This window comes from Rissa tridactyla, chromosome 1 (assembly GCF_028500815.1).
Source record: "Rissa tridactyla isolate bRisTri1 chromosome 1, bRisTri1.patW.cur.20221130, whole genome shotgun sequence".
Taxonomy (NCBI): domain Eukaryota; kingdom Metazoa; phylum Chordata; class Aves; order Charadriiformes; family Laridae; genus Rissa; species Rissa tridactyla.
The window spans coordinates 158615846-158642846 of record NC_071466.1 but is presented as its reverse complement, the minus strand read 5'-3'; the positions used below and the strand labels follow the sequence as shown (position 1 = coordinate 158642846).

At 43.2% G+C, this 27001-nt stretch overlaps 1 protein-coding gene across 4 annotated transcripts in view; it reads right to left on the bottom strand.

The window, feature by feature from the left end:
- The window catches only part of STAB2 (stabilin 2), an 89440-nt gene that overhangs the window by 21317 nt on the left and 41122 nt on the right, over nucleotides 1–27001 (bottom strand). For 3 of the 4 annotated variants that reach the window (XM_054208514.1, XM_054208534.1, XM_054208503.1), the window contains 24 exons: nucleotides 26063–26110; nucleotides 23513–23649; nucleotides 23031–23145; nucleotides 22042–22119; nucleotides 21773–21865; nucleotides 21552–21659; nucleotides 18673–18804; nucleotides 17468–17593; nucleotides 16035–16091; nucleotides 14735–14830; nucleotides 14138–14333; nucleotides 13523–13618; nucleotides 12536–12581; nucleotides 10940–11016; nucleotides 9300–9425; nucleotides 8690–8763; nucleotides 6361–6432; nucleotides 3499–3618; nucleotides 3019–3066; nucleotides 1925–2008; nucleotides 1679–1825; nucleotides 1137–1262; nucleotides 749–808; nucleotides 42–218 (listed from right to left, as the gene is read on the bottom strand). In XM_054208514.1, coding sequence (XP_054064489.1) covers nucleotides 42–218; nucleotides 749–808; nucleotides 1137–1262; nucleotides 1679–1825; nucleotides 1925–2008; nucleotides 3019–3066; nucleotides 3499–3618; nucleotides 6361–6432; nucleotides 8690–8763; nucleotides 9300–9425; nucleotides 10940–11016; nucleotides 12536–12581; nucleotides 13523–13618; nucleotides 14138–14333; nucleotides 14735–14830; nucleotides 16035–16091; nucleotides 17468–17593; nucleotides 18673–18804; nucleotides 21552–21659; nucleotides 21773–21865; nucleotides 22042–22119; nucleotides 23031–23145; nucleotides 23513–23649; nucleotides 26063–26110 — 2439 coding nt within the window. The remainder of the gene's footprint in view (nucleotides 1–41; nucleotides 219–748; nucleotides 809–1136; nucleotides 1263–1678; nucleotides 1826–1924; nucleotides 2009–3018; nucleotides 3067–3498; nucleotides 3619–6360; nucleotides 6433–8689; nucleotides 8764–9299; nucleotides 9426–10939; nucleotides 11017–12535; nucleotides 12582–13522; nucleotides 13619–14137; nucleotides 14334–14734; nucleotides 14831–16034; nucleotides 16092–17467; nucleotides 17594–18672; nucleotides 18805–21551; nucleotides 21660–21772; nucleotides 21866–22041; nucleotides 22120–23030; nucleotides 23146–23512; nucleotides 23650–26062; nucleotides 26111–27001) is intronic. The other variant, XM_054208525.1, reaches the window with a different exon arrangement.

Below are 27001 nucleotides of genomic sequence, written 5' to 3'. Positions count from 1 at the left end.
TGTTTTGGCCTTGGCAACACACCTAAAAAGCAAGGGCTTACCACAGCGTCACGGACAATGTGGAATTTGAGGTACTGCACCAGTTTGTCTGTGTTGGACTTCTTGAAGAGGAAGTCCTGCTGCTCCTGTGGTAGCCCGCGGATAGCTGTGTCTGTGGGCCAGAAGAGCGTGACGGGTCTGTGATTAGGATCGTTGATCAGCCCAAGCAGGTTGTTTTTCTGCAACATACCAAAAATTGGGGTGGAGGATTATAAAATGACATTGACCCTATCGGGCGAACGTCTAGTATAACTCGGATGCAGTAGCCTGTGGGCTGCCTGGTCGCCAGCCTCCAAACACCCTGACTTTAAAAAAACAGATGCCTGAGTTGAGCTGCCTAAGTTGAGTTACATGACCAAATTCTCAGAACTCCTTCATCACCCAGGACTGCCCACTAAAAACCAGGCTGACCGCACAACTTTGGGCTCAAACTCGTATTTGGGTCAAACCTTGGCTATGTAACTTGATGTATGGTAGGACAGAGCTGAGCGTGGAGGAGGAAGGTGGCTGTTGGTCTGCTTGGAATCCCCCCACCTCTGTGGGAGAGGGACCACGTGGTGACCAGGCTTGTCGCGTACTGTGTTGTCAGCCCTTTGGCTCCACTGAACATCATCCTGCTAGTAATGTCATGTGCCATGTCTATGCTTTTTTCTTTAAAAAAAATTGTTTAAAACCTTTGCTCAATGGCTGCTGTCTCTTGTGTCCTTACCTCTAGCAAACTGCTGAACAGGATGTAGCCGTGTTGGGCTGCAACCACTTTAAGGCTTTCCTACAAAGGAAGGAATTTCAGTAATTTATCTAATAAACACATTATATGGGTATTTAAAAAGCAGATATTAGCTTGCTTTCCCCTGTAAGTAATTTCTTGTTATGAAATCAAAGCCACTGTAAAAGCCCTGTGCAGAAGTCCTCTTATAACTGTAATTCCTGAATGAATTTTAAACATAACATTTAATTTATTCAGCAGTGTCAAACAATATTGGTATGAGGTCTGTACTTACTTCTGCAACTTTCCTTTTTTGTAGCTTACATGAATTATATCTAACGGTAACTGTGTAAAAGCCCCTGGGTTGACAGTGGCAATGAGCTACACATACCTTCTTAAGGGGGAAATCCTGCATATGTGTTGGGACCAGAATTTGGTTTATGACATGGATCACGCCATTTGTGCCAACAGCATCACTGAGTATAACTTCAGCTTTGTTGTTCAAAACCAGCGAGTTCTGGAAAGGCAACAAAAACACATTTTCTGTGGAACCTTGTGGGAGGGTGAGGCCGATGCCAAATTTCTTTGATACAGTGAGCCCAGACCATCCCTTCTCTGCAGTAAACACTAGCTTCAGTTTTGATAAATTGCCCTTTGCTTTTTCAAACTCTGGTCATGCTCATAAGGTCAGAATTTGAGGGTACAATAACTTGTGTCAAAGCAAGGGTTGTACAGCTCTGCTCTTTGCATAGTAGATAAATGCTGAACACTTCAGCTGAATGAGCATTCAAAGAAGACTGCTGTTTATTTTCGTGAATCAGAGGAGGAAAGGGAACCATTCAGTGTTGTGTGGGTTTTTTTTTTTTTTTTAAAAAGCTGAATGAGAGCAGACTGTTTTATTATTCTGTCCCCTGCCTCTTCATGCTCTGTTACCTGAGAGTAGCTGATGTGTATTGGGTCCCCATGGAGAGAGGTGACATTGTTGATTGTTGTCAGGTCATTGTACATCAGACTGGCACAACCCACTATGTGGTGCCGGAGGACCTGAGCCATCACTCCTCTGGCAAACCAGCTCTTGACCTGCAGCAGAAAGTGGAGGAGTTGTGAAGCAGTTGAGCAAGGCATCTGAATCCAAAAGCTCATGGCCAGCTCGCCAAAAACTTCTGGCTTCTTACTTACTCGTGGATCGCTGTTTAGTATGTCTGTTCGAGGCACAAACAGAGTGAAAGGGCCAGGGCCTGCAATATCTCTGATAGAAAAGGCCTGCCAAATTTAAAAGGACAAAGCAGTAGTGAGTCGTTAATGCCTGTAGTGTCACCTGGTGATGGAGACAGCTCTACTTAGCGGGAAGTGGTGCCTGCAGCCCTGTTGCACATTGAGTTCCCTTCCCTGTGGCGCAAGGGTGAGAGAAATTCTTGTATTGTGTGGACTTTCCTTCCCGTACCCGTGGGTATCAAATGGAAGATTTTGGCTTATAGCCAAGACTCCATTTCCTCTGCGATAATGAACAGACAGGAGAAGAAGAGGGAAAGCTCTCAACCAAACTAAGTGTAGGGAGGGTGGAGAGGGCTATTCCCTCCTGGGCAAAGGAAGATGAATAAACTCTTTCATCCTGAGATAGTCAAAAGTGGATATGTGCATGTGTTGGTACATGCATTTAGCTGATACATGGTTTCTTGTACCTAGGAGTAGATTAAATACTGTTAGAGGTACAAATGGACCTGGGGTGTTGAAGATGCTTTGCAATGACTTCTGATAAACTAAAATAAGAAGAGAGCTCTGCCAAAGTGAGAGGACACCATCCATCTACCCATGGTAGTGAAATTGAAGCTAGAATATGAGTCTTTGGACTAGGTGTCAGCAGAAAAGAGCATCACAGTTTGGGAATGTAGCAGAAGAATGATATTTGCTCACATCAGACTTCAAGAGAGATATGCTGGAAGATCTCAGACTGTGAATGTGTGAAAGCTTCAGTGTTATGCCTGGTCTGGGGGCCCTATGTTTCCCTGGGATCTTAATCTTTATTATTAATTCTCTAGAGGTTTTAATGGCAGTCAATAGTTTAAATTAGAGCATCTCCCATATTAGTAGCTGGTCATCCAAATCCAGTTCCAGTTAAGTTGGTGGATTCATGCCTGCTCCCTGCCCTGCTCCTTGAGGGGGGGGGGGGGGGGGGAAAACAATCCAAACAAACCAAACCAACCAACCAAAACAACCCCAAAAAAACCTGGTAAACACAGCATCCCTCCCCCCACAGGTTGACCTTTTCTTACCTCTAAATGGAAATAAAACCTAGATGTGTTGGAGTCCTTGAGAAGTTCCTGCAATCAAGAACAAAACTTCGTAACATTGCTGCAAACATGAGGCAACATCTATGGCGTAAAAACAAATGCAGCACTTGGGAAAGAAAGAGAACTTCTAGCCTGGAATAAATGATGCCCATCTGCATTGCTCCTGCTTTTTTCTTACCTTTCTCTGTCAAAGAACAGGCGGCTTTGAAACTGAAAAATACCAGTATTAACTCCCTAGCACTGCAGTCACATTGATTGTCCATCAGTTGTTTGTTTGTGGGGTTTTTTTGGGCAGGTAATGTTATCTTGCAGCATCCTGTTCCTATTCCTAGTTTCTTGGATTGGGATTATTTCAAAATCTAGGGTGTTCATGAAAAAATTGGCATGTTTCAAGAGACAACCATTGTATTAATTGACTATCTGAAGAAAAATAAGGGCCAGAAAACACATGTGGCACTTTACCTGGAAGATATTGCCTCGGCACTTAAATCCATCCCCAATGTAGTTATCTTTGCAGGTGCAGGTCCTTTCTGTCAATTCAGTGTCATTACAGATGGCAAATTCACTGCAGCCTCCATTATTCTTGTAAGATAACAATTTAAAATAGTTAATTCCTTCATTGCCAGGCATACAAAAAGATTCTAGCTCATCATTTTTTTTTCCATGTATATAGTTTAGAAAGACTTAATCCCAAAAGTGTTTTGAAACCAGATCTTACTGGAACTTCTGATGGCATGTGTGTTCTTGCAAACAATAAAGAGCATTTAAGGCTCATAAGAAATAACTATCCTTTTATGCAGAGGGTGTAGTTTTGATTTCTTCCTTATATCTTTATTTTGCTACAAGGATCCAATAAATTTCCAGGCAGGTTTCATTCTGGACCTTGAGCATGAGGCTTCGCCGCTCTGCATAGGCAGCATTGACTTATACTGAAGGGAACTATTTACAGTTGTAAATCACTTTTATGGTGCCAGGAGGCTGGATTTTTAGAGGACCACTAGCATAGGACTGCCTATTGTTCTTTGTCTGATGGCCCAGGTTGGCTGGAATGGGGCCCTACCACATGTGCTCTCCTCTAAAACACCTCCTGTCTGCCCCTGGGTGCACCACCAGTGTGACCTAAGGCTTGGAGCAGCAGATGCACCTCACCTGGCCACCTGCTCCAGGAAAGTCTCTGTGCTAAAGGGAGATGTTCCTCATCCAGAAGCAGTGTGCTGGGGTTCAGAGCTCTGCCCAGCCACAAGTAGGTGCTCCCCAGTTAGCACCTTGGTTTGCAAATACACTTCTATCCTGGATCTGAAAGCAAATCAGGAAAAACTGAGAAGCCATCTTTTCTTTCCTTGCGCTTGTTTCATGGTGTCCTTTCTGCTGCAGGTCATCTCAAGGATCCTTTCCCACAGGCCATGAGCGGGAGCAGAATCTTCTCTGGGAGCTACCAGCAGGGCCTGACTTGACCGGCCATAGTGAGCCCTGGCTGTAAGGAGTCAGTTTGGGTGCATTTGCCATTTATTTGGCTAGCTTTACACGGACTGTTGGCGATCTTGGGTTTATCATAGCTTCCCGTGAAGCTTTGCTGCACAGGGGTTTGGCCACAGTGAAGCCAGATTAGCCTCTGGTCTGACACTGGCACTTCTCAAGACTATCTTTTTTTTTTTTTATATATATATATTTTCTCAGGTGGAAGCAGAGTTGCTGGAACGAGGCACAGGAAAAAGAAAAAGCATACAAAATCACAGGAAGCAGTAGCTCGTAAGTTTGAGCTCCCCTTCCTCCAGCTTCTGGTTTTGCCCTTGCTCTTTCATCTCTGCAACCTTTCAAGGTTAGAGAAACTCTGCTGACAGGCCGAGCTGGGAGGGTGAGAATTATTGTTGCTGCACTGGGAGCACAAAGGATTAATGTGCACGGGCGAGAGGATGTGTCCCTGCTGCAGCTTGCCAAGGAGCAGAGCAATGCGGCTGGTGCAGAGCACCGCGTCGCTTGCGAATGTATGGTTTGCAGTGTGTGAGTTAGCTTGTGTGAAACCCATGTGGCTAATTCTCAGCCTGCAGGGAAAAGTGAGGGAGAGAATGAGGAATGCCACAGGAAGCCCTGTGTTGCGTGTTGTGGAGGAAAAGGAGGGAAACAGTTTCTGTGGAGAATACTCTCTTGTTTTTCTCCTTTAATCTCCCCATTGAGAGAAGTTTCCATCCTCCCACCCATCTCCCGTTTCACTGTCCACTAACCCACCTCTGCTGCAGCTTGCAGTGTTGCTGTCCTGTATGATGCATCCACAGGGATGCATTTGGGATGCAGCCTACGCGTGGCCCTGGGGTCTGTGAGGCTCTGTTCTTTGGCTGCTCCATGGGAGCTTTGCCCTAGGTGAGCCTGCAGGCTGGGACCTCTGATGGAGACATCTACTCCAGGGAGTCCAGGCACACCCAGGTGCATGGGTCTGGATTGTCCCAACATGGATTTCACTGGTAACGACCCAGCAATGTGAGGAATTGATACTCTGATTGGGCTATAAAAATTTCAGACTGGGAAGGGGATGTGTATGATGGCAATTAATTGTTTCTCTTGTTCAGGCTGCACAGATACGGTCCCAAATCACACCAGAGGACTTAATGACAGGAGAATATTCAAAATAAATAGGGGGTTTGATCTACAGGAGGTTATTCTCTCGGTCCCCAATCACCTGGCTCCTAGAAAAGTTAGAACTGGCCCCTGAGCATCAACAATCTGAACCTTTGATTTTTTTAAAATTTTTTAATTATTTTTTTTTCACATTACAGGTAACGTGCAATAGATCACGCTTCTCTTTTTTTTTTTTATAATTTGAACCAAGCTCTTTAACTGTCTTGCCTAGAAACCGTATTTCCACTCCCCAGCCATAGTAACGGAAATGTTGTCAAGCCCTCTGGGTCCCAAACACAAATTTAGATGGTGGCTCTTTGTATGAATTCTAGCAATGACAAAAAAATCTGCTGAGAAGACATGACTTTCACTTTACCACTGCAGACTAGGGTCTGTTTCTCTAAATTTGAAGGCTTTTTTTGTTTTGTTTTGTTTTTTAAGACTCAGTGATGAGTCCAGGCCCTCATTTGTATTATGTCCAGGCTGTGGTCCAGGAAAAGCCCTTACTGCATGTGTAGTTTCTAAACCAGTGATGGCACTAAAGCATGTACTGAACTAAGCACGTTTAAAAATTAGCTAAGCTAGCATAAGTGGATTCTGCGCATAGAAGGTCCCAGATATACCCATCTGACTTAGTTTTGAATGCATACAAAACCCAAAAGCATATGATTATAACAAGACCTGAAATAGTCTCCTGAAATGGATACTTACTTGTGAACACAGGCTGATGTACGTGCATCTTTTACCATCTCCAGAGTATCCCTTCAGGCAATTACATACTGCCTACAAAGCAAAACCAGACAACATGTTTGACTTTTTTTCAGCACACTTAGTTAACTTACATTTTTGCCAAAATATTTCATAGTGATATGGTGTACATCATCTCTCCCGCAGCAGTTTCTTAGCCACATGAACAGCCATAGACTGAGACTGGGGAATAACAATTTCCAAGGGGCTCTACCTGCCCTTTCTCTGCCTACCCATCTCTTGTTTCTCCTTTGCTGTCCTGGTCATTTGAAATGACCCCTCTGACACCTGCACGCCTGCTGGCAAAACAGGCTAAAACCCTAATTTGTTTCCCTCATTTGATTTGCATAGGTTAGTATTCCCCTCTCTTGTGTTGCCTTCCTCTATTTTTTTTAAGTGATGAAAAATATCTTCAAAACACACTTGGAATGGTGTCGTGATGTTACTGACGGCTTCCCATGCAGTGGTAATGCATTTGACGCTTATGTCACAATTACTGTTCTGCACTTGCAGTTACCACAAAGATGAAAAATTAACACGGCTGCAAAGAAATTACTTATCTTCCTCTCCAATTCACTGCTTTATGGTTCTCAATTTAGAATTCACATTTAGTATATAGGAGATTGAGTATTCAAGGAGATTTCTGCAGCAGAAATAAAACTGGCAGGCAGTGTAATAGCAGTGTGTTAGGTATCTGGATGTCTGAAAGTATTACAGAAAGCACACTCATTTCTGTCCTATAAGTTTGGCTCTGCTGCAATGGCATTTTGTAGTGCAGGTTGTTCTTGCTCCACTGTTAACATATTCCCATGGGTAAGGAAATATAAATAACCACGGAATGGCAGGGATTGGAAGGGACCTTTGGAGATCATCTAGTCCAACCCTCCTGCCAGAGCAGGGTCACCTAGAGCAGGTTGCACAGGAACACACCAAGGCAGGTTTTGAATTTCTCCAGAAAAGGAGACTCCACAACCTCTCTGGTCAGGCTGTTCCAGTGTTCTGTCACCTTTAAAGTAAAGTAGTTTCTCCTCATGCTGAGATGGAATTTCCTGTGTTCCAGTTTGTGCTCATTGCCCCTTGTCCTGTCGCTGGGCACCACTGAAAAGAGTCTGACCCCATTCTCTTGACACCCGCCCTTTAGATATTTATAAGCATTGATGAGGTCCCCTCTCAGTCTTCTCCTCTCCAGGCTGAACAGACCAAGGTCTCTCAGCCTTTCCCCATATCCAGTCCCTTGATCATCTTTGTAGTCCTTCACTGGACTCTCTCTGATAGGCCCCTGTCTTTCTTGAACCTGGGACCTGTCATGTTATAGCTACTACTTCCAGCCCCAGTGAAGGTGTGGAGAACAAAATAGCCATGACCTGTCTTGTCTGGAGGGATGGGGAAGGAGTTAAGTGTCTCTGTGCTCCCACCGGAAATGTACTGACTTGCCAACGACAGTCAAGGCAAAGAGTTAATTGATCAGTACTGGCAAAACGGGATGATGTGGTTATTGCCCCTCCTGTCCCTGGACAACTGGAAGGCAAGAGGTGGCCTCTGACTCTTGGTTGCCGTTTTCTGCGTTGCTGCTGAAGAACTACCGTTGTGGAGTGCTTGCAGGAGGATTACAGTCCTGCTGATAGCCAATATGAAACTATAGGGGGATGTTGCAGCCAGGGAGTTCAGCTTCTTTTGAGACTGTTACGAAAAATAGAAACACTAATCTGTGTCACTTGACTGCCCTGGCCAATTTGCTTCTCCTTTCTCCCCTAGTCCTTTTATACTTCTTTCTCTTTGGGGAGTATGTGGTACTTCTGCATGGGAGATGCAGAACAGCAGAGGAGTGAGTGGATGGATGCCGGTATGCCGTAACCTCTGTATGAGAACTATGATTCAGGCTGTTTTGTTTCCTTGTGAATATGTTTGAGCTATGTTGGGAGAAGGGCTATTCTGAAATGAATTTTTTTCTTCCGTGGACAGTTTCTATAACAATAAAAGAAAAGCTATTTGGCAATGCTTTCAAACTGACAGGCTTGCATGTCAAAACCTCCCAAAGGAGAAAAACAACTGCTTGAATCAGCAAAACAATGCTTTCCTCTGCACTTCTGGATTTCTTTTACTGAAATTAATTTTTTCATATTTGTCCACGCTCCCCTTCAAATATTTTTTTGAGAGAAGCATATACTCTTCAAAGTTTTTGTTATGAAATCTGCTTTTCCATTTAAAACAAAGTTGAGATGAGGAAATCTTTCTTTACCCAAAAGTAAACAGTGGGTCAGCCTTTTTTTTTCTGCAATGACAAAGTACTCACTTGATTTGGTCCAGTCTGCGTGCATTCTGCATTTCTATCACATCCACCGTTGTTCTCCAGACAAGGGTTGATTTCTTTATAAAACAGAAACAGTATAATAAAAAGAGTGACTGCTGAAAACCCAAGAAGGGAGAATTTTAAGTAAAGTGTACTAGGAATGCAGATTTATGACATCTATGAATCAAACAAACTCATTCCTTTAGCTACTTAACGTCTAGGTCTTGCAGTTGTTTTGGTGAAGGCTAAAACCCTGCCACCAGCATTTCTAAATTTACACCTAGGGAGGTATAGTACAACAACATCTAGAAGTCTTAAAGCTTGCAATGGTCAGAGGAATATGAGTGTGTCGAGCTGCTGAAGATGGGGCTATCCTTATTGAGAAGTAGGTCTTTTTTTTTTTAACAAGTTTTGGTGTCACACCACACTGCTATAGTTGCATGGTCTGACAAGTAGTATCAACCACGTGGCACGTAGAGATGCCTTTGGCATCAGGGTCTATAGTATCAGGAAACTGCACTTCTGGGTCATACGGGGAGAATGATCTACCTATAGGAAAGCTCATTCCTGTAGCTTCCCTCCTTGTGATATATGAGATATTGTGAACGCTTACCAATGCAGACTATTCCATCTCCGGTGTATCCAGCATTGCAGACGCATACTCTATTGCCAGGCGTTGTTCTTCTGCACTCTGCTTTAGCAGAACAGCCACCGTTGCTGGTCTCACAAGCATCAATAGCTGAACAGTGACAACAACCCAGTTTAAAACAATGTGCTTTAAATGGCTTTGTGCTTTTCAGGATAAGGTGCCCTTATCTTTTAAAGGGGTTTGCTAACATTTTCTGAACGCAGAACCTTTCTGATTTGAGAGGCCGTAGATTTCATTAGTGCCAGGTATTTATTTCATCTTATTGATTACAAGAGGGAAAGCTGAGAAGATTCTTCTAGCCTGGAAGATAAGAATTCGTGCAGAACTGACTTTCAGTAATTTCCCATCTTCTGATTCTGTCTATTCCAACCAAGCACCAGAAAAGGGACCTTCACGTTCTTCTCTAGATTAAATGTCCATTTGAAGCTTTCCCATAGCTTGCCTTTTTCTGCATACAGATCAAACGGCCTTCCCTTGTGGGAGGTCCTGAGTGTAGTACCACCCAGCCACCTCCTGTAACAAAAAGTCCTGGTTGTTATTCAGGTGGATACTCGCGCTATTTCTGCAATTCTGGATGAGCTGGAGGCTGGCAAATTGAGCTTGTTCAGGTTACCCCGGAAACAGGGAGGGAGCCTTTTCTGATCTTCAGCGTGAACCAAGTGAGCCCAAATATTAATATAGTTTTTGCCTCAAATGACCTCAAACTGCTGTTTCAGCAGCTGTAACAGCCAGACTGGGGAGACGACTTGTCCTGTAACTGTTTTTGCCTGTGAATCCTGTATATTCAGGAATAAAGGTGAGTGCAGAGACACTGTGGGTGACCTGTGTCACCCAGCTCTTCCTGCGTATGGGGAATTTCCCACCAGCAGATTAAAATGGATTTGGTTGATTTGTGCCAGAAAAGAAAGTGAAAGCAGCCAGAGTAAGAGTGCTAAAATCTTGGATTAGGACCCTGCCAGCCATTGTAAGTAGACAAATACACTTCTGTTCCCAAGAGAATTAGTATTTTAATCAGTTTAAGATTTAAGTAAAACAACTGTAAAATTAATTACAATCACTGTAGCCGGAAGCAGTTTATTTTGTAAGTCTGGATATCCCAGACTCTTGGAGGGACACCTGGGATAAGCTGCTGTTGGCCCTTTCTGAGGGTCTCTCGGATCTCTCTGGTCTAAAGAAGTTGATTTTACCACCCCAGAAATCTGTGCAAGTTTAGAAAGCTGAGGAAATGGTAGGGCTACACAGCTTCCAATAGCTGGAAGTGCTATTGTACCCTGAATTGGGCTTTGTTGGGAAAAGGAGTAAAAGTCATAATCCAGGTTTCATTACTGTGCAAACAATAGGGCTTGGGTTGTGCACGGCATGTTCCCTTTTCTCTGGTCTCCCTTAGCACAATGCCCCACAACTCGGAGATTTTTGAGCCCTTTGTTTGCTATGAATCTGCACCTGTTGGGCTCTTATTTGTTTTGAGCAAACTGGCAGCAATTCTTGCTTTTTAACTGGTGCATAGGGAAGTGCTCATCTCTCACCAGCTCCGCTGTGACCACAGAGGGCTTCAAGCATTTATATTTTTTTTTTCAAAAGGGAAGAAACAAAAGTCCACTTGCCTGTGCAGAACGTCCCATTGCCCTCGAACCCAGCTGCACACTTGCAATAGGCAGTGCCATTTGATAGGAGAAGGCAGCTAAAGAAGTAAAAGGTGGGAGATGACAATTAAAAAAAAAAAAAAAGGGGGGAAAAAAGTAGGTCTTCTGTACAGCCCTTGTTTTTGTGCATTGTTCCAAAGGTAATGTCTCATAGAAATAACAAGGCATGTAACCATATGGTATGATGTAGTTACAACCATAAAAATGAACTTAGTCAGACCAAGCTTTCTAAATGTGTTTTTGATATATTATTTTACGTATTAAAAATGCACGCTTTGGCTGTCGAGTGTTGTATTTTCTCATGCAGAACTCCAGAAGTTGCATGCCTGCTCACCCAAAACCTGTGCATAAATTTTTGTTTGTGTGCACAAGATTTATGGAGGGATGCAGCAGAAATGATGTGCCAGGGTGAGAGCCAGGCATCCGAGTCCCCTGGCTCCAAGTTTGGTTTTCTTGGACAGTTTGGCCTTCTGTATGCAAGTGTGGGTTTACTGACCCATGAGCTCTCTATAATATAGGGACTGCTCCCTGTTGTCACCCGGGGAAAATGCCACAACACAGCCAGCACAATCGTGTCCTTCCCCCAACTCTCTTGCCATGCCTGCATCTATCCTGCTACCTATAGGGGTACGACAGCGGATGAATAAGGCTCAAGAGAAGAACAGTCGTCTTCTGTCAGAAACACAGTCTTGATGCCAGCATGTGTGGGATCCCCTTGAGCAAATTTGAGAGTGAAATTTTGCCAAAAAAGCCTGGTAATATATCACTGCTGTGAACTGCAGTTCACAAACACACGGGGAGAGAATGATCTACATCTGGGGAAAAGGGGGTTTTGCCCCTCTGGTTTCTCTGCTCCTACAGAAGAGCTGTGGCTGAAAATGAGGACTCTTTCCAGCCACCTTTCCTTGTTCTTTAAATGTTTTGGGCAATGTAAATCTTGCTGTCTGGTCAACGATGGGGGCAGGTGCAATTCAGTAAATGGCTCAGTGGGGGTGACTTGCTCCTTTGGAAATTGGTTAGTGTCCCAATACTGGTGCTGGACCACTAAGAGTGTTTTCTTTTTTTTAATGTTTTGATGTGAAGAGGAGAGCTGTTTCTTGTCAAATGCAGCTCTCTTTGGTGAAGTCCCTGGTGCTGATGGCATTTCTCAGTTATATGTGTGGTGGTGGGTGGGGGAAATAGGAAAGACAGCTAAAGCCCACCTCAGAAACCCATGTTTGTGATCAGCCTTGACCTGCTCTCTTGTTCTCTTTAGTGCTGCAGGTTCCATCTTTATGTATAATGCATGGTAGAATGTCTCAAAGGTGGTTTTTTGTTTGTTTGTTTTTTCTCCCCACAAAATCTTGCTTCCCCTTTTAACATGCACATTTTGAACTTTTAGTCCTAATGAATATGGTACATTAATACCACCCTTTATCTCTGTGGTGGAAAACATGAGTGTTATCTATGTTGTTGAGAAGTCTTCATATAGAGCAAGACGGACTGGACTATGCTTTTTGCTTGCAAGAGACCCCTTTTTTCTTCCCCTTCCTCCAAATAAGTGGATTTTATACATACTTAGCACTGGTATGGCATGAGGCATTGCACGCATCGTCTTTGATTTCTGCAAGAAAAAAAAAAATAAAAAAAAAGAAACATGGATCAGAACCTTTTGGGTGAACATCCTTCTAGTTTCCCAGTCTTTTTCTCCCACCATGAGATGCTGGAGTCTGATACGAGTTCTGCACCAGACGACCACTCTCTCAGTCTGCATAGAGACTCCATCTGTATAGGTCAGCGGGTACCACTTAAATTCACCTGTTGTCATTTATTTGTGTTTACTCTGGAACGCTTTGCTTGTTGTTAATTTAATTATATAAGTGTAGGTTTTCCAAAGGAACTGAAATTTGCTCAGATATAGCAACTATAGCAACTCGTTAATGATAAAGTTAATTTCATTACTATTTTTTCCCTAAACAAATTTAAAACAGGTATCGAATGCTATTATTATATGTGCTTATACATTTTTAAAAATTTTATTCTATTATACATGGAGTTCTGAAAATGTTATTGAATATGTTTTAATTATGTCTAACTAAAATATAACCTTATCGGATATAGGAGCTGTATTAAACCAACACAAAATGATTTATTTGCTAATTAATTTTTATTGTATTAGCAAGAACGTAATTTAATATCATCCAGTGTTGCATACCTAAATCAACTTATTGAAGGGCTTCAGGCTTTTGATCAGAGGATCAAAATGCGCTAGGTAACTCTGCAAAACATATAGCCTTAACAAATGGGATGTTCTTCTGGGACAGACACAGGGTGATAGAGAATTAGCTAGGTAAGGCATTTAAGTCTCATGAGCAGTATCTCAGCTGGCTCTCTATTAATATGGTACCTAATTGCCATAGCACACCAGTGTCACCTGTATTCCACTGCCTGTGAAAAGCTGTTGTGTATCTGGTAGTGCACTGGGATCTGATCACGGCGGTAGTTCCGGCATTTCCTGAATTGCCCGAGTCTTGCACCAGAGGGCAAAAAGGAGGGGACGCTCACCTGTCTCACACGTCACTCCTCTCCAGCCAACGTCACATTCACAGGAGCCGTCCCCGTCGATCCCGCTGCTGCACTTCCCATGGACACAAGTGCACACTGCAGGGAGAGAGAAGGGAGGAAGGCACTGTCCCAGGGCAGGGTGGCAACGTGCGCAGCAAGGCAAGGAGGGGAAGGACGCATGGCCCAGACATCTTCTGCTCATGGCACCTTCTGCTCTAGCCTATTTTAAGAAATGCTTTGGCTTGTGCCTATTGGCTTCTACCTACAGAGTAGATCTAAATTTAAAGTATGCTTATCTTTCCTCTATTCCCGAATGCAGGGACTGAAACTGTGTTTTAATGGGAAAGCATTGGTGAAAAAGCAGTGCTAAAGAGGATTATTCTTGCTGTTTGTGGCATGCCAGAGTAGGAGGCACCATCTCCAAACAAGGGAGTAGGGAGAAAATACCATAATGGGGAAAGAAAAGGTTTGTTGTTTTTAAGACTGGCCTGTTACCCTGAAAGTGACGTACCTTTCCAGGATCTATAATGGACATGGTTAGAAGATCTAAGGGGAAGGTTTTGACATCTGACAAGGCTAGGGAAGGTGCCTGTGTGGTTCAGGGATGCTCGGTACCTTGATCACAGTTGCGGCCATATTTGCCTTCGATGCAGCCTTCACAGGCTGTGCCGACAAATCCCTCTTCGCACTCGCAGGCGCCTGTGCCGTTGATGCCATCCAGGCAGATGCCATTTCCGAAGCAAGTATTCCCTGCTTTCCCTGGGCAGGGCTGGCACTGCTGCCCAAAGAAACCTGCGCAGCACTCCTTCGTCTGGAAACCCAGAAATGCCGTGCTGAGGGGCAGCTCTGCTGGTCTCTGGCCATGCTCCTTAGTGTGACAGGGCTCAGGCTGCCCCCTCAAGTCCTTGGTGGTACCCAGGTGTCCTCCTCCACCCCAGGGAAAGGTGGACGGGATTGCTAGGGACAAGCATGGGATTACCCTCCCAAAACCTGTCCTCCCTCTGCACCATATCAGCTCCCAGCCCTTCCTATGCCACAGCCATCAGCAGCCTTTAACCTTCCAATCTCTGCTGCATCCAGCACAAAAGGCCTATAAATGTATTGTCAGGGATCAACTTGACGTGCTGTGTGTGTTTAGCAGGGATTACAAGCAGGGTGAGGTTCGGGGATGAGGGTTCCTGGCTTTTACTGTGACAGAACTGGTATACTCACAATGACTGTTTTCGCACACTTTTGCTGGCACCCGATCCGGATGGTGTACATTCTCATGTTGTTTTCCGAGAGGATGCAGTATTTCTTCTCCCCTGCCTGAACACAAATTGGAGAAATGGCTCCACTTGTGAGTAATATTGATCGGCAACTTTCAAGTGTTGTTAAAAAATGGGACGTTAACTTTATGCATGCTGTGCACTGACTCACACATTCACAATGCAAATGAAGGAAATACTTTTAGAAATAAAAATGCATTAGCTAAATGATTTTTGCTAGCGAACATATGATCAATTTAACTCAGTGCCCTGTGGCATTCTAAAGATGTGTCTAATATTGCCTTTTCTCAGAATTGAGTAGAATGTTTTTCTGAAGTTTGACAAATATTTCTTTTTTTCTGACACATTTCCTATTCTTCCTAATTCTTCTTGGAAAACTGAGTTCTGCTAAAACAGCTATTGAAACTTTACCTTACAGGTCTGGACACGGTTGGGAAAGATTGCTTGCGCAAGAAGACTTGCCAGTTTCTTTGTACAGTTGTTAGGAGATTGAGAATAAGCATCTGGCTGCTCATTGTCAAGGAAACATTAATGTTTTTAAGTTTTACCCATGAGCATTTCAGTTTGGCTTTGCCAGCCAATTACTTTAATGGAATGGATGGGACTTGATCTGTTTTGAAATCCTATTACTGGCATAATTAACGAAAATATAAAAAATTATAAAGGAAAATATGCTTATATAATCCCAACAGAGGGGCTTTCCCAGAAAAATTTAGGTGCCAAGAAACTCTAGGTCCTACCATGGTTGACAGGGATCGGCTAAATATCTCCAGTTTTTATGTTTTGGACCTGTGCATCCAAAGTCTCTATAGTCTCCAAGTCTTCCTGTGACCATAACTCACAGTGTATCGTTGGGGACAGGTTGAGTTTGCCCTTCTGTACATCTCTGACTTAAAGGGCTAAAAGCTTCTTCTGTAATTCCTCCTGTAGCAGGCATACTCCAGACCATGCTCAGCTCCCTTGGTCTTGCATGGTAGAGGTCACCTTTGCAGTTAGAGGAGGCTTCAGTTGTCCCAATGCATACTAGAAACTGGTCTTCCATGATAAAACTATCTTTAAGCTGCTCTTGGTTCTGCTTCCAGGTTGGATTGAGTCTGTTGACTGTAAGTAATGTATGTAGCAGGCTGAAGTAACTACATCGACTTTTATTGGAACTAAGGCAATTATATTAAAACCAGGATTGAATACATCTATGCTCAGTTCTGATTAAAAAAATAAATTAGCGTTAATGATAAATTACTTACTATTTCTTTCGTTCCTGGGGGACAACTTGATGGCTGCAAACAAACTCTGCACTTTTCCTTAAGCAACACAAATGGGAAGTAGTTAACAACGAGTGTGTAATGCTGCAGACAGGTCGTTTAACAGAAAAATGTATAATTTCCAGCTATATTTCTAAATCTAACCTGCAGGGTGAGTCAGGGGGTGCATAGTCAGGATAACCACTTTGGTAAAGGTGGTGGGGGTAGCTGGACTGCTCAGCAAGGAAGAATGTCCCTACCAGTGGGTCTGCAGGGACACCCCATGGGAAGCCTTCTCTGAAGGAAAAGTAAAGCTCTTTCGGCTATTTCACTTTGCTCTTCTAAAGCCATGCTTCCCAAAGGCCTCCCCATCGAAAGCAAAATAAGAAGCAAATCCTGAGCTTGGATGTGGTTTGCCTGGGGCACAAGGGCAATAGCAGCTTGGAAATGGAAAAACTCGTACAGCGTATATGTCCTGTGCTCTGCATGTGTGTGGACCGTTTGCACATGTAAGGTCAGTTTCTGCAAAATGCTTAGGTACCTGTTGTACCTAATATACAATGCTTAATGTTATTCCTGTTTAGCTAAATATGTGCTTAGTTTTAGTAAGCTTTAAACGAATGTTTAAGTGTGCTGCTGCATTTGAACATAGCAGGGAAAATAATTTTCCCCATGCAAAGCTTGCCCAGTACCTGAGAGAGCAAAGCTGGGGGAAAGCCTTGAGTGAAATACACTCAAATATGGGACTGTATCCCAAGGAAAAGAATTAAGCTGCAAAAGTTCATGCCTGTTAAATTTGTTTTAACTGATGCTCAAGTCTCACTTTGTCTTCCTTGTCTAGTTTGCTGCATGCCCCATAAAAAAGGGAGGTATGCTGCCTGTTTGCTGTCCTATTTGACTCACTCAGGAGAAGAGATAAAGGAAACCTTTCTCTGCCAGATCGAGGAAACCACATCCTATTCTTTAAAGGAATGTAAACCCATTTATATTTCATATGTGAAAGGAACAAAAGAGGGAGAATGCTTTACTTGGAGGGCACGAGGAAAAGTTCATGCATATGTGCAGCAGTAATATACACTGGGAATGAAAAGAAACATTTTTCCTTATTAAGAATATTTTTCTTTTTTACTTGTTTACTTTATAAAGAAGTGGCCTGGCTAAGAAGATGTATAAGAATAGTGCATTACTATTATTTTCTGAAAATTAAAGCTCAGGAATTGCTTATTCCTCTGCTAGTCTAATTACATTTTATCTAGGTTGTCAGGATCACAGCAGTCTTAATAGATGCTCAAACTCTGGCAATAATGTCCTTTGCGGAAAATGCATGCATTCCTTATTGGGAAACAGAGTGTCACGTATCCGGTATGTTTTAGATGTGTTTGTCTATAAATCTCTCTGATGGGCCTTTCAACAACTATATGAACAGAACCACTTACAGTGATCACGGTATCATTGATATCACATCTGTTCTTCTGGATTTCCAGGACTTTTCCCAAACCATGAATAATTCCTTTGTCTGTCGCAACGTTTGTATAGCTTATAGGTGCATCATTTATGAATAGCTGCAAAAGAAATGCAATCCGTCAGAAAGCAGCAGAGCTGTTTGGTAGCTATGTGGTAACTAGAGCAAGTAACAGGTGAAAGAAGGAGCAATGCACAAGCCTCACTTCAGGAAAACTGATGAATGTAGTTAACTTCAAGCATGTGATCACATCCCAGTTGCTCCATTTAAGAGATTCACTGGGCTGGAGGGCATGAGATGACTTGCAGCCTGTTGAAGTTTCTTAGCAACGGGATTTGGCAGAGAGGCTTTTTCCACCGTGTGGTGTAAAGGGTTTGAAGAAGGAGCCGACAGTAAGCTAATAGCTGGGTTTGCGGTCTGTGGGGGATGAGGGGCTTCAGGGAAGACTTCCCAGCAGCTGCTCCTTCAAGGAGGACTTCCATCATTTTGCTGCTACCCCACGCCTCCTCACCAGCAACAGACCCTTGAGCAGATGTTTCTTCCAAGGCTCTGTGGTGGCAGAGGAAAAAGCAGGGCTGAAACTCCTTTGGTGCGGAGCTTTCTTTCTGTCCTCCTTTGCCTATAGCTGGAGGAAGCTCTGGGACAGAGAAGGAGAAGGACCAAGTTCCCTTCCCGTCTGTGCCACAGAATTGGGTGTGTCGCTAAATTTTGCTGTGCCTCATTTTCTGATGAGTGGTGTGAAAAGGCAATTCATATTTGTTGCCAAGTGACTCAGGATCTTAGGGTTGAAAGTGCAGCAAATCCACAGAAAATAGAATTGATGTTTTATAATTGAAGGCAGGTTTCTAATAGCTCTTGGAAGTCAGACTAATGACTGCTTTGCGATGCAGGCTTGTATCTGCTGGCAATGCACATCCAGCACAGTAGCTTCTAAAATGCAATGCTAAATGGGAACAGTATAACTGAAATCAAATTCAATCAAAGATCCCTTCAACGGTGACTTTGAATTAAGCAGGTCCGAGAGAGATGTTGCATTTGAGTGACGTCTTCTGTGCTAACAAGTCCCAGAGGCTAATGTGAGGCGCACAGCTCTTTTTGACTTCATGTTAGTTTAAAGTTGAAGCTGGATTAGTAAAAAGCAGGAAACTCATTTATCTGAGCAAGTGCAGACAGCAGTACCTGGCCATTGTGAAGGAAGAACCCAACCTGGTAGGAGAACCCTAGCATGGTCTCCCTGTGCATGCCATTGTGCAGGTCGTTCTTCAGGAGCTTCTCCTCCAGCACAATGTGATAGCGGATTTGGCCTTCATCCTGCAAATGTGCAATTACATTCAGAGTTAAGTAACAAAGCATGGAAAGTTCTTTGGGATAGCTTTTCCCACAAAGTATAAGACAAACATAGACTGCCTGAATTTTAGGAGAAGCTTCTCCAGCTGGCAGGTTATTTCATATTTCTTACTGTGGACAGTCTACATTCCTGTCATAATAAAACTTCTATTGACCATTGGGAATGGAAGACTATTGAACTGGTGCGACCAAGGTTAGCTTGTGCCTGGTAGTGTCTCTTTCTGTGCATAGGACTGGCTGACAGAAAGTTAGTCAGATGATTATTTTTTTTTAGGACTCTGAACTTCTTGAGTTCATTTGCCATCACAAGTTGCATATTCATTAATGCTTTTACAGTCTTCCCCATACCCATTCCTTCCTCCTTTGGGAATCCCTGAATAACCTATAGGTGAACATTTACAGCAATTGATAGGTTAGTGATTTGTTGTTTTGTTTTTAGTCTTCAAGGTCATCTTCCGTCACTAAAGGGCTAGAGCCACACCCATTAATTGGAAAGTTTTCTATGCATTAGTGCTAGAGTGTATTCTTTTTTCCTTGATGTGGTGAAATTATTCCCTGTACATCAACATTTTGTGAGGCCTTCCCAAGGCTTCTGCATCTTGTTTGGAAGCAGAGGACTCCCAGAGCTCTCCCTGACTTGGAGGAGACAGCAGGAGGAGGATGTGTTTATGAGAGATTTGTAGATGTGAGAGAAGATGGGCATCTGGAGGGTTTAGGAGCTGCCTAGCCAACAGACATAATGCTGCTGCAGTTGTATGTCTTTGCAATAAATAGTGCTTGTGGGAAATCCCGTTGCCTGCTGTCCCCTTGTTACGGACATTCATACTGCTCCTTGCTCGTCAGCTCCTACAAAAGTGTGTGAAAGCATGAAACAACCCCAGGTTGCAGGTTTTGTGATGTTGCCTGGCTTTGCCCACAGGGTGAAGTAGTGGTCTTTACATCTCATAGGATGGACGCATTCTGCTTTGTTTTCCACAGATTTGTCAAGGAAGTATTTGCAGGCAAGAAGGTGGATATTAAGATAGAGCTAATCTTCTAAGGCATAGGCCTCCATCAATGTCCAACCCTATGTCATCCTCCTTACTTGGATGCTTTGGAGGAAAAGTTAACTCTCATGCATCTTCATTTCTGTCTTTAATCAGCAGCAGAATGAGAACAAAACCTTCCTTCCAGCTAGGCCAAGAAACGGAGTCTCTTCCCTGTGCCGAGCTCTTCCCTCTGTGGCAGAGCTCTCCCAAGGTGTTTCATGAAGAGGATAAGGCTTGCACAGGCTTAACCTTACGATGGCTTTCTGGTTTTCTTTGTCAGATCACCACACCAGGCAAGGTTGGGAGGATGGAAGAAAGACAGGAGAAACATTGGTACGTAGTGAAAATGAAAAGGATTTCTGTGTGTTAGTAAGCTGAATCCAATGGGATTGATGTCTTATGTATCTCTCAAAGTTTGTTATAAATGCGTCTTATGGTGATGTGTCATGAAACAACTAAAATAGCGTTCAAACATCATTTGAGCAGACATAGCTTGATCATGCATGAATTCTTCTGGTGAAGCAGTAAGTGGGACTTTTGCCCTGTGTCTGCCGGTTGGTGGTAAATGTTTTGGGATGAGTCATTTGAACCCTGTGCTCCTCAGCTTCCTGGCTGTAAATGGAGACCACGGAAGTAGGGAGAGAGCGTGGCAGGGCAAATATTTATGGAAGAGGCAGGGAAGTATTAATGTCATTGAGCAAGTCACAGGCGAAGCTTCCTCTGCAAGGTGTGGCTCTCGATACGCGCATTTGATAAAGTTGTTTCAAACCAGAGTAAACATGAAGAAAGGTGCTGGGATAATGGAGGAAACTGATAGCTTATCTTGGGAGGAGAGCGACAGGATTGAGAAGGCTGTTTGGCCTTGTAAATGCATCAGGGCACAAATGCCAGAGAGAGAAAGTTGTTTCAGCTAAAACATATTCCTGGCGTAAGGTTAAAGGGATATAAACTGACCAGAGGTGTTGCTGTCAAAATAATATAAACTAGCTCTGGGCATGAGGACTGAGGTCAGCAGGACAGGTGGGAATGGACACGTCCGAGCTGGTGGGAGGAGCTGGTGGCCAAGTCAGGCATGAACCTGGCATGGGGCTCCTGGGGGTGGGCAGCAGCAACGGGCTTTGCCCAAGGAAATTTTTCTAGCCAAGAAAACTTTGGAAATGTTTCTGAGCCCTGGGACAGGCCAATGGTGCTTGAAAACTGGGATTAGAAAAGGCCTGCAGAAATAGGCTGGGGAATAGCATTCCTGTAGGAGTGACAGGGCAAGCATCTGGATAGTTTTAAGAAAGAGTCAGAATAGTTTGTGGCATTATTAATGATGGGGTTGCCAGTGATGACAGGGGCCTGGACTTGTTCACCTAGGGAACTCATTTCACTGTTATTCCTGGTCATTCCAGGAATAAAAAAAAAAAAAAAAAAAAAGTCTACTGATGAAATGTCTTGGATACTATCGGCATGGTTTTAACCTAGAGAAGGACAAAGCCCAGACCAAATAGCTAGGTTCTTCCAGGAAATTACAGGTGGATCCATCCCTCCTCACCTCCTCTGGTGTTAAAAAGAAAACCAAACTTGCTGGATTTCTGGAAAATGAACCCCTCTTCCTATTCCTGTGTCCTTTCAGTCCATCCACTTAAAACTGAGATGAGATACTGAGTTGTTAAGACAGGTCTTGTGAGTAATACGTACCAGAGTAGCAGACTTTTTATCCCTTAGGTAATTTTCTATGGCATCATTATTTGGGGCAAAGATGGTGTATGTGTTTGCAGCTTCTATTTCATTTGCCAGGCTGTATTGCTGTTGTGAAACACATAAAAACAAATCAGAATGACCGCTGATAGTCTGATACCAGTCCAAATGCAAACAAAGCAAAGAACTGCTTCTATTTTTAAGAGGATGTGAAAGCTTACAATAATGTAGCCCCTGAAAATGGAGTAATCGGGCATTTGCTCCAGGCGGGCCAGGAGCCTCGGCATGACGGTGCTGCGGAGGGGGGTCAGAACCTGAAAAGGCAGCAGATATCCCATGTCAGTGCACGTGGACATGCTGTGGTTGCAGCTGCAAGGATCAGATGCAGGACAAAATGCTGTTCTGTGCAAATACTTTTTTCCGAGAGCTGTTAATTATTTTCCACCTCTCACGGTGCAGAGGAACAAATCCTTCCTATGTGGCTGTATACCTTATCAATAACATGTATGATCCCATTTGTGGATGCGATGTCGCCAGCCACGATGTGAGCACCCTCAAGGGTGAGGTTCTGAAAAAGGGAGAGGAGAAGAGAGAGGGTTTGCTTTCACATTGTGGTGGTGACGTTTCCCCAGTGGTTCATGCTTTGGATTTCCACACCTTCTCAAACACTTGCCTGGGGCTCCGCCATGGCTCTGCTTGTGCATGACTGGCAAAGTCATGGGGTTTCTTACACTGGGGTAGTTACTTGGGGTAGGTGCGCTTACCTGCAGCCCACGGCAGGATGAGCTCCTGTGCCCATTCATGTGCTCCTGAGACTGTGCAGCTTTGAAGGACCCCATTCATGAGGCTTTTTTTTTTTTTTTTTTTCCCCTTGGGTCATGGAAGCAGGAGGAACTTTTCCCTCCCTTTATGGGGATGAAGTGCTTAAATGTGCCATATGTATTTCCAGAAAACCCTCCTCAGAACATGGAGTGCTAAATAAAAAGGCTGAGGGGGATGGGCTGTCAACTGTAGTTCTTTACCATTAGAAATACCTTTGGGTGGTTTGGGACTATCAAGTTACACATGCAGACATGTGCACGGTATCAAAGCTTCCTCCCACCTTCCCAGTTCCCTCAAATAAGTTATTGGGTTTCCTTGATGGTCTTTGTCTTAAATTAGTTCACACAGGCTGCTCCAGGCAGGGACTGCTCTTCCGCTTGGCTGCAAGACAGTCCAGTGTTTGCAGCAGCTACTGAGACATTAGGAATAAATAATGCCACGGACAAAATTTCAGCTAGGTAAAGCGGTGGAGAAAATAAAATTAATGTTTCTCCCAGAGGGCCCAATGTAATTGATCTATTCCTTTAATTTTATGACATGGTCTTTTTAAAAATGCGGGTACATAATGTCTGTGTGGTTTTGTAATACAAGAAAGTTGATGGCAGTGATGGTCAGGGTTTGGTGCATGATACCACAGTGGTTTGCAGGTCATCTCACCCCATTTTCTTTAGACAAGTGTAGGAAGTTGCTCTGTAGAGATGTTGGCAGCATGTCAGAGGACGATAAATTCTGGAAATCAGCAAAGCTGTAAGCTCCTGTCAATACATGATACCTAAAGGAAATTAACTGGATTTGAAGGTTTTGTCTTTTCTCTTTTTCTTTTTTTTTTTCAGATAAATATGCTTAGTGTGTTTAAAACTATGGTTTAAAGCAGGAATTGTTTGTACAATGCCTAGTTCAGCTTTGTTCTGATCTTAGGTTGGCCTTTAAACATTTCTGACATAATACAGATAACATCTTTATTTTCAGTGGAGTTGCTACAGAGATTTATACCACTGTAACTAGAAGGGGAATCCTGTGTCCCTCCCTTAGAAATGTAAGAGCTGTCTTGCTTTAGAGGCTTCAAACCAAAGTCTTGTTTGGAATGGAAAGCAATTCACTAAATCCAACCCACCCCAAATCCAAAACCTTTAACGTACTTCAGTAGAGTTGGGACGTTACTCTTTGACATCCAAAAGGCTTTCTCATCTTCATCCATGTTTTCAATTGCTTGAAGAGAAGGCACGAGGACAGTCAGGTTCGAGGTGGTGGACAACACCGAGTTTATCTCGGCCTCCTGCGTGAAAGTAAAGAGCATAAAATAATTTGTCCTGAGTCTATAAATAGCAGCTGGTGACTTTTCAGCAAGGTGGAGTATGTGACATGCTTCGTGACCAGCCTGGAGAGGAAAAACTATTATACTGAGCAATGACTTGAACAAACGTACTTAGAGCTGTACCAAAATGGTAAATGAGTGTCTATTTTTTTCACAGAATAGATCGCCAGCATTTAAAGGGCAGAAGCAATGTTTAGGTCAGAATTGTTTCTTATTATGAAACGCATAAGCTGCCTCCCACAAAAGTTACTCTGTCTCACGGATTCTATTTTGTGCACTTGAATGTTTAAAAAAAAAAAAAAACAAAACAAAAAACCAACAAACAAACATGGTGATAAATATTGCTGATTACTGATAACTTTAACCTGCTTTTACAGAGCACTCCATGCTATTTAATAGATAGAAGGGTTATGAACTGTGAAATAAGAAACCCACATGACCCAATGTTCCTGTTTGGAATAAGGCTATTTAACATGGCTGGGATTTTTCAAGATGTCCAAGGGATATCTGTACCCACTAGCACTGCAGTGGGGCTTGCTGCTGACAGCTCTAACTTTAGATGGGGGATGTGGACTCTGTAGTATGCACGGACTGATTCATCTTCCATATATTTGTACCTGCCTTAAGGATGGAGAGACCCTCCACTGAAGAGGATCTTTCCAGTTGTGTGGGTTTTTTTGTGGGGTAGAAAAAGGAGAGCTGAAGATTTGAATGCGATCTTGCTGAAGATGTGGTTCTCCAAACTATTCACAGGCTTCACAACCTGCCATTTTTGATACTGCAAAACTTGAGGGAGCAATATGAGCTTGGGTTCTACCTTTTTGCAGCTGGCATGCTGCCTGGAAGCTGGCTTGTTTTGGATAGTCCTTCAATACCCATACTGGGTTTTAAGTTAAGAAGGGAACTGGCTTCCTTAAATAGCTGGGAATTTTGTCTCTCTTAAGATCATCTTTCTTTCTAGCCATCATCACTGTCACCTTCCAAATATTTAAATATAGAAATAGCAACAGACTTCCCCTTCTCATCCTTCCTGACCAGAAGAATAATATTTGGTTATGAAAAGTGATAAACATCACATTCCTGCACAAGTATGAAGTTAGAAACTCCACAGATGGATATACCTCCCTATTTTGCTCATGTTTGTAGCTACCATTATTTAATTTAAGGGATATAATTTCTCTGAAGTGTAGCAGAAATTTCCACATCCCTATTTCAATGGATTGTATAGAATCTGCTCCCTCATTCCACAGCCTCCCCACCCCCCTTCATTATCTGAAGAGCACATTAGCAGTTGAACAGCCTTTCCTATTGTGTTCATTTCTTTAACTTCATTAGTTTCTCTTTACAGTGTCCAGTGCTGCAGCCTAAGCCCAGGGCCAGGCAGATAACAGGTTTAAATTTCTCACGCTGGCCTCTCTTTTAAGCAGCTCCCCGAGGTTTCTGTTGCAATTGTGTGATTTAGTGATCCCTGAGCCATCTTAACTTTGAAAAGCATGAAAGCAACTAATACGCTGTGACTTCTGCTTCTGATGATATTCATTAATAAATCCCTGTTCCCTTCTGTTTGGTATGTATTTGCTACACTTTTCTTACATTTAGGTTTTAAGCTCTTTGTGGGAGAAACTGGTTTTTATCTTTATCCATACAGTGCCAACCACAGTGGGGTAGGACCTTTAATTTTACTGCTGCCCTAGTAATAGATGTTAGCATGTGAAAACAAAAAGTAGATAGTGACAATCAATCAATCTAGAACCTTATTTTTTTTATCATTTAAATTGGTGTTTCTTGCCTAATCTGAAGACAAACAAGCTAATCTCTTCCTTCATTTCCTGTACCTCAGTCAAGCCCACACAGACTGATTTATTTTAATATATATATTTTTTTTCCTCCTTGCTCGCTGTGGCAGGAGCACACTGACCAGCCATATGGTTGTGTTTTCCTGGCATGGGGCTCTGTGAATGAAGAAGGCATTGCCTTCCTTCTCCACTTATTTGCATGAGGGAAGTTGGAAGGAGCCAATTAGGTGCATATTCAGGCTCTGCTTGTACCCTGCTCTTGGTCACCTGGACTGCGGTGTCCTTATGTACCGAGAGAGTCATGGCTTATGTAGACCCCTGCCTCAGAGAATGGGCTTGTAACTTGATTTTCTGCTTGTGGAGCTTCCTCACTTGCCTGAAATTGGGATCAGAAGAAATAGGGAATCAGATAACCAGCCTCGCTGTGACTGGTGGGAGAGGCGCTCTGATGCCTCTCCGGAGCTTGGGTCTCCACTGTATGATGGAAATACACTGTGAGGTTCCAGTTTCCAAAAGGCTCATGTATTTCTGCAAACTTGAAATAACTAAAAAAAAAATCGACTGTGAAGTGTACTTACATTAACCCACTGGTTAAATGCAGCTGCTTCTGACAGAGTAGATAATTCCTTGATTAGAAAGGGAGAGAGCAATGAGTATGCATGCTATAATTAGCTGTACCAAAGTACTCTTGCTGTAGCCTGTGGTGTAACCCACTGTGTCTGGTCTGGCTGATGTGACATGGAGGAGGAGGCTTTCAGTATGTGCGAAAAGGGAGGACGTTTGTTTTTTTCCAGTACTGATACTTTCTGGTAGTGGGAGTGGTAAGTTACCAACCCTTTTGAAAATCAGGCCATCTATTGCTTAGGTGTATGAGGTGTACCAGACCTTGGTATGTAATGTGTACTGACCTCAGGCTAAGCATTGATTTTCTGGCAATGTCAACCTAAATCTTTTCTTAACTCCATGCAACATTAATTGAAAGAGGATATGCTGTTTTGGTTGGTATTTGTACAGCACCTTACTTATCATCCTGCACGTGGAGAGCCTTTATTCTGCCACAGTGCTTCGAACAGAGATAGATGATGGCATGAGCAAGAACAGCAGGTTGTGCTAAGAGCCATGTAAGATCATTGCCAGCGGCTCGGACAGATGACACTTTCATTTTTCCTGTGCCGTTAAGTGCATATTCATTTCACCAATTTACTTGTTTTGGTTTTGTTTGCCTGCTGGTCAGTATGGTTTGTTTTAACATGATGAATTGGCCGTTTCCATTGAGATAGACCTCAAGGCAGAATTTCAGAAGAGCTGGGTGCTCGCTGCTCCCAGCTGGGAGGGGAGTGCTTAGCACTTCTGCACTTTAGGCCTCTGGGGCTGGCATTTTTCAACTTGTCTTAAAGAAATATTCTTGTATCCCTTAGGCCCCTTTCCAAGTTATGTTTTTAAACACAGCAGATCATTTCTGTATCAGGCAAGAGTCTCCAGCAGGAACACTTTCTGTAGATAGTACTGGTGGGCAT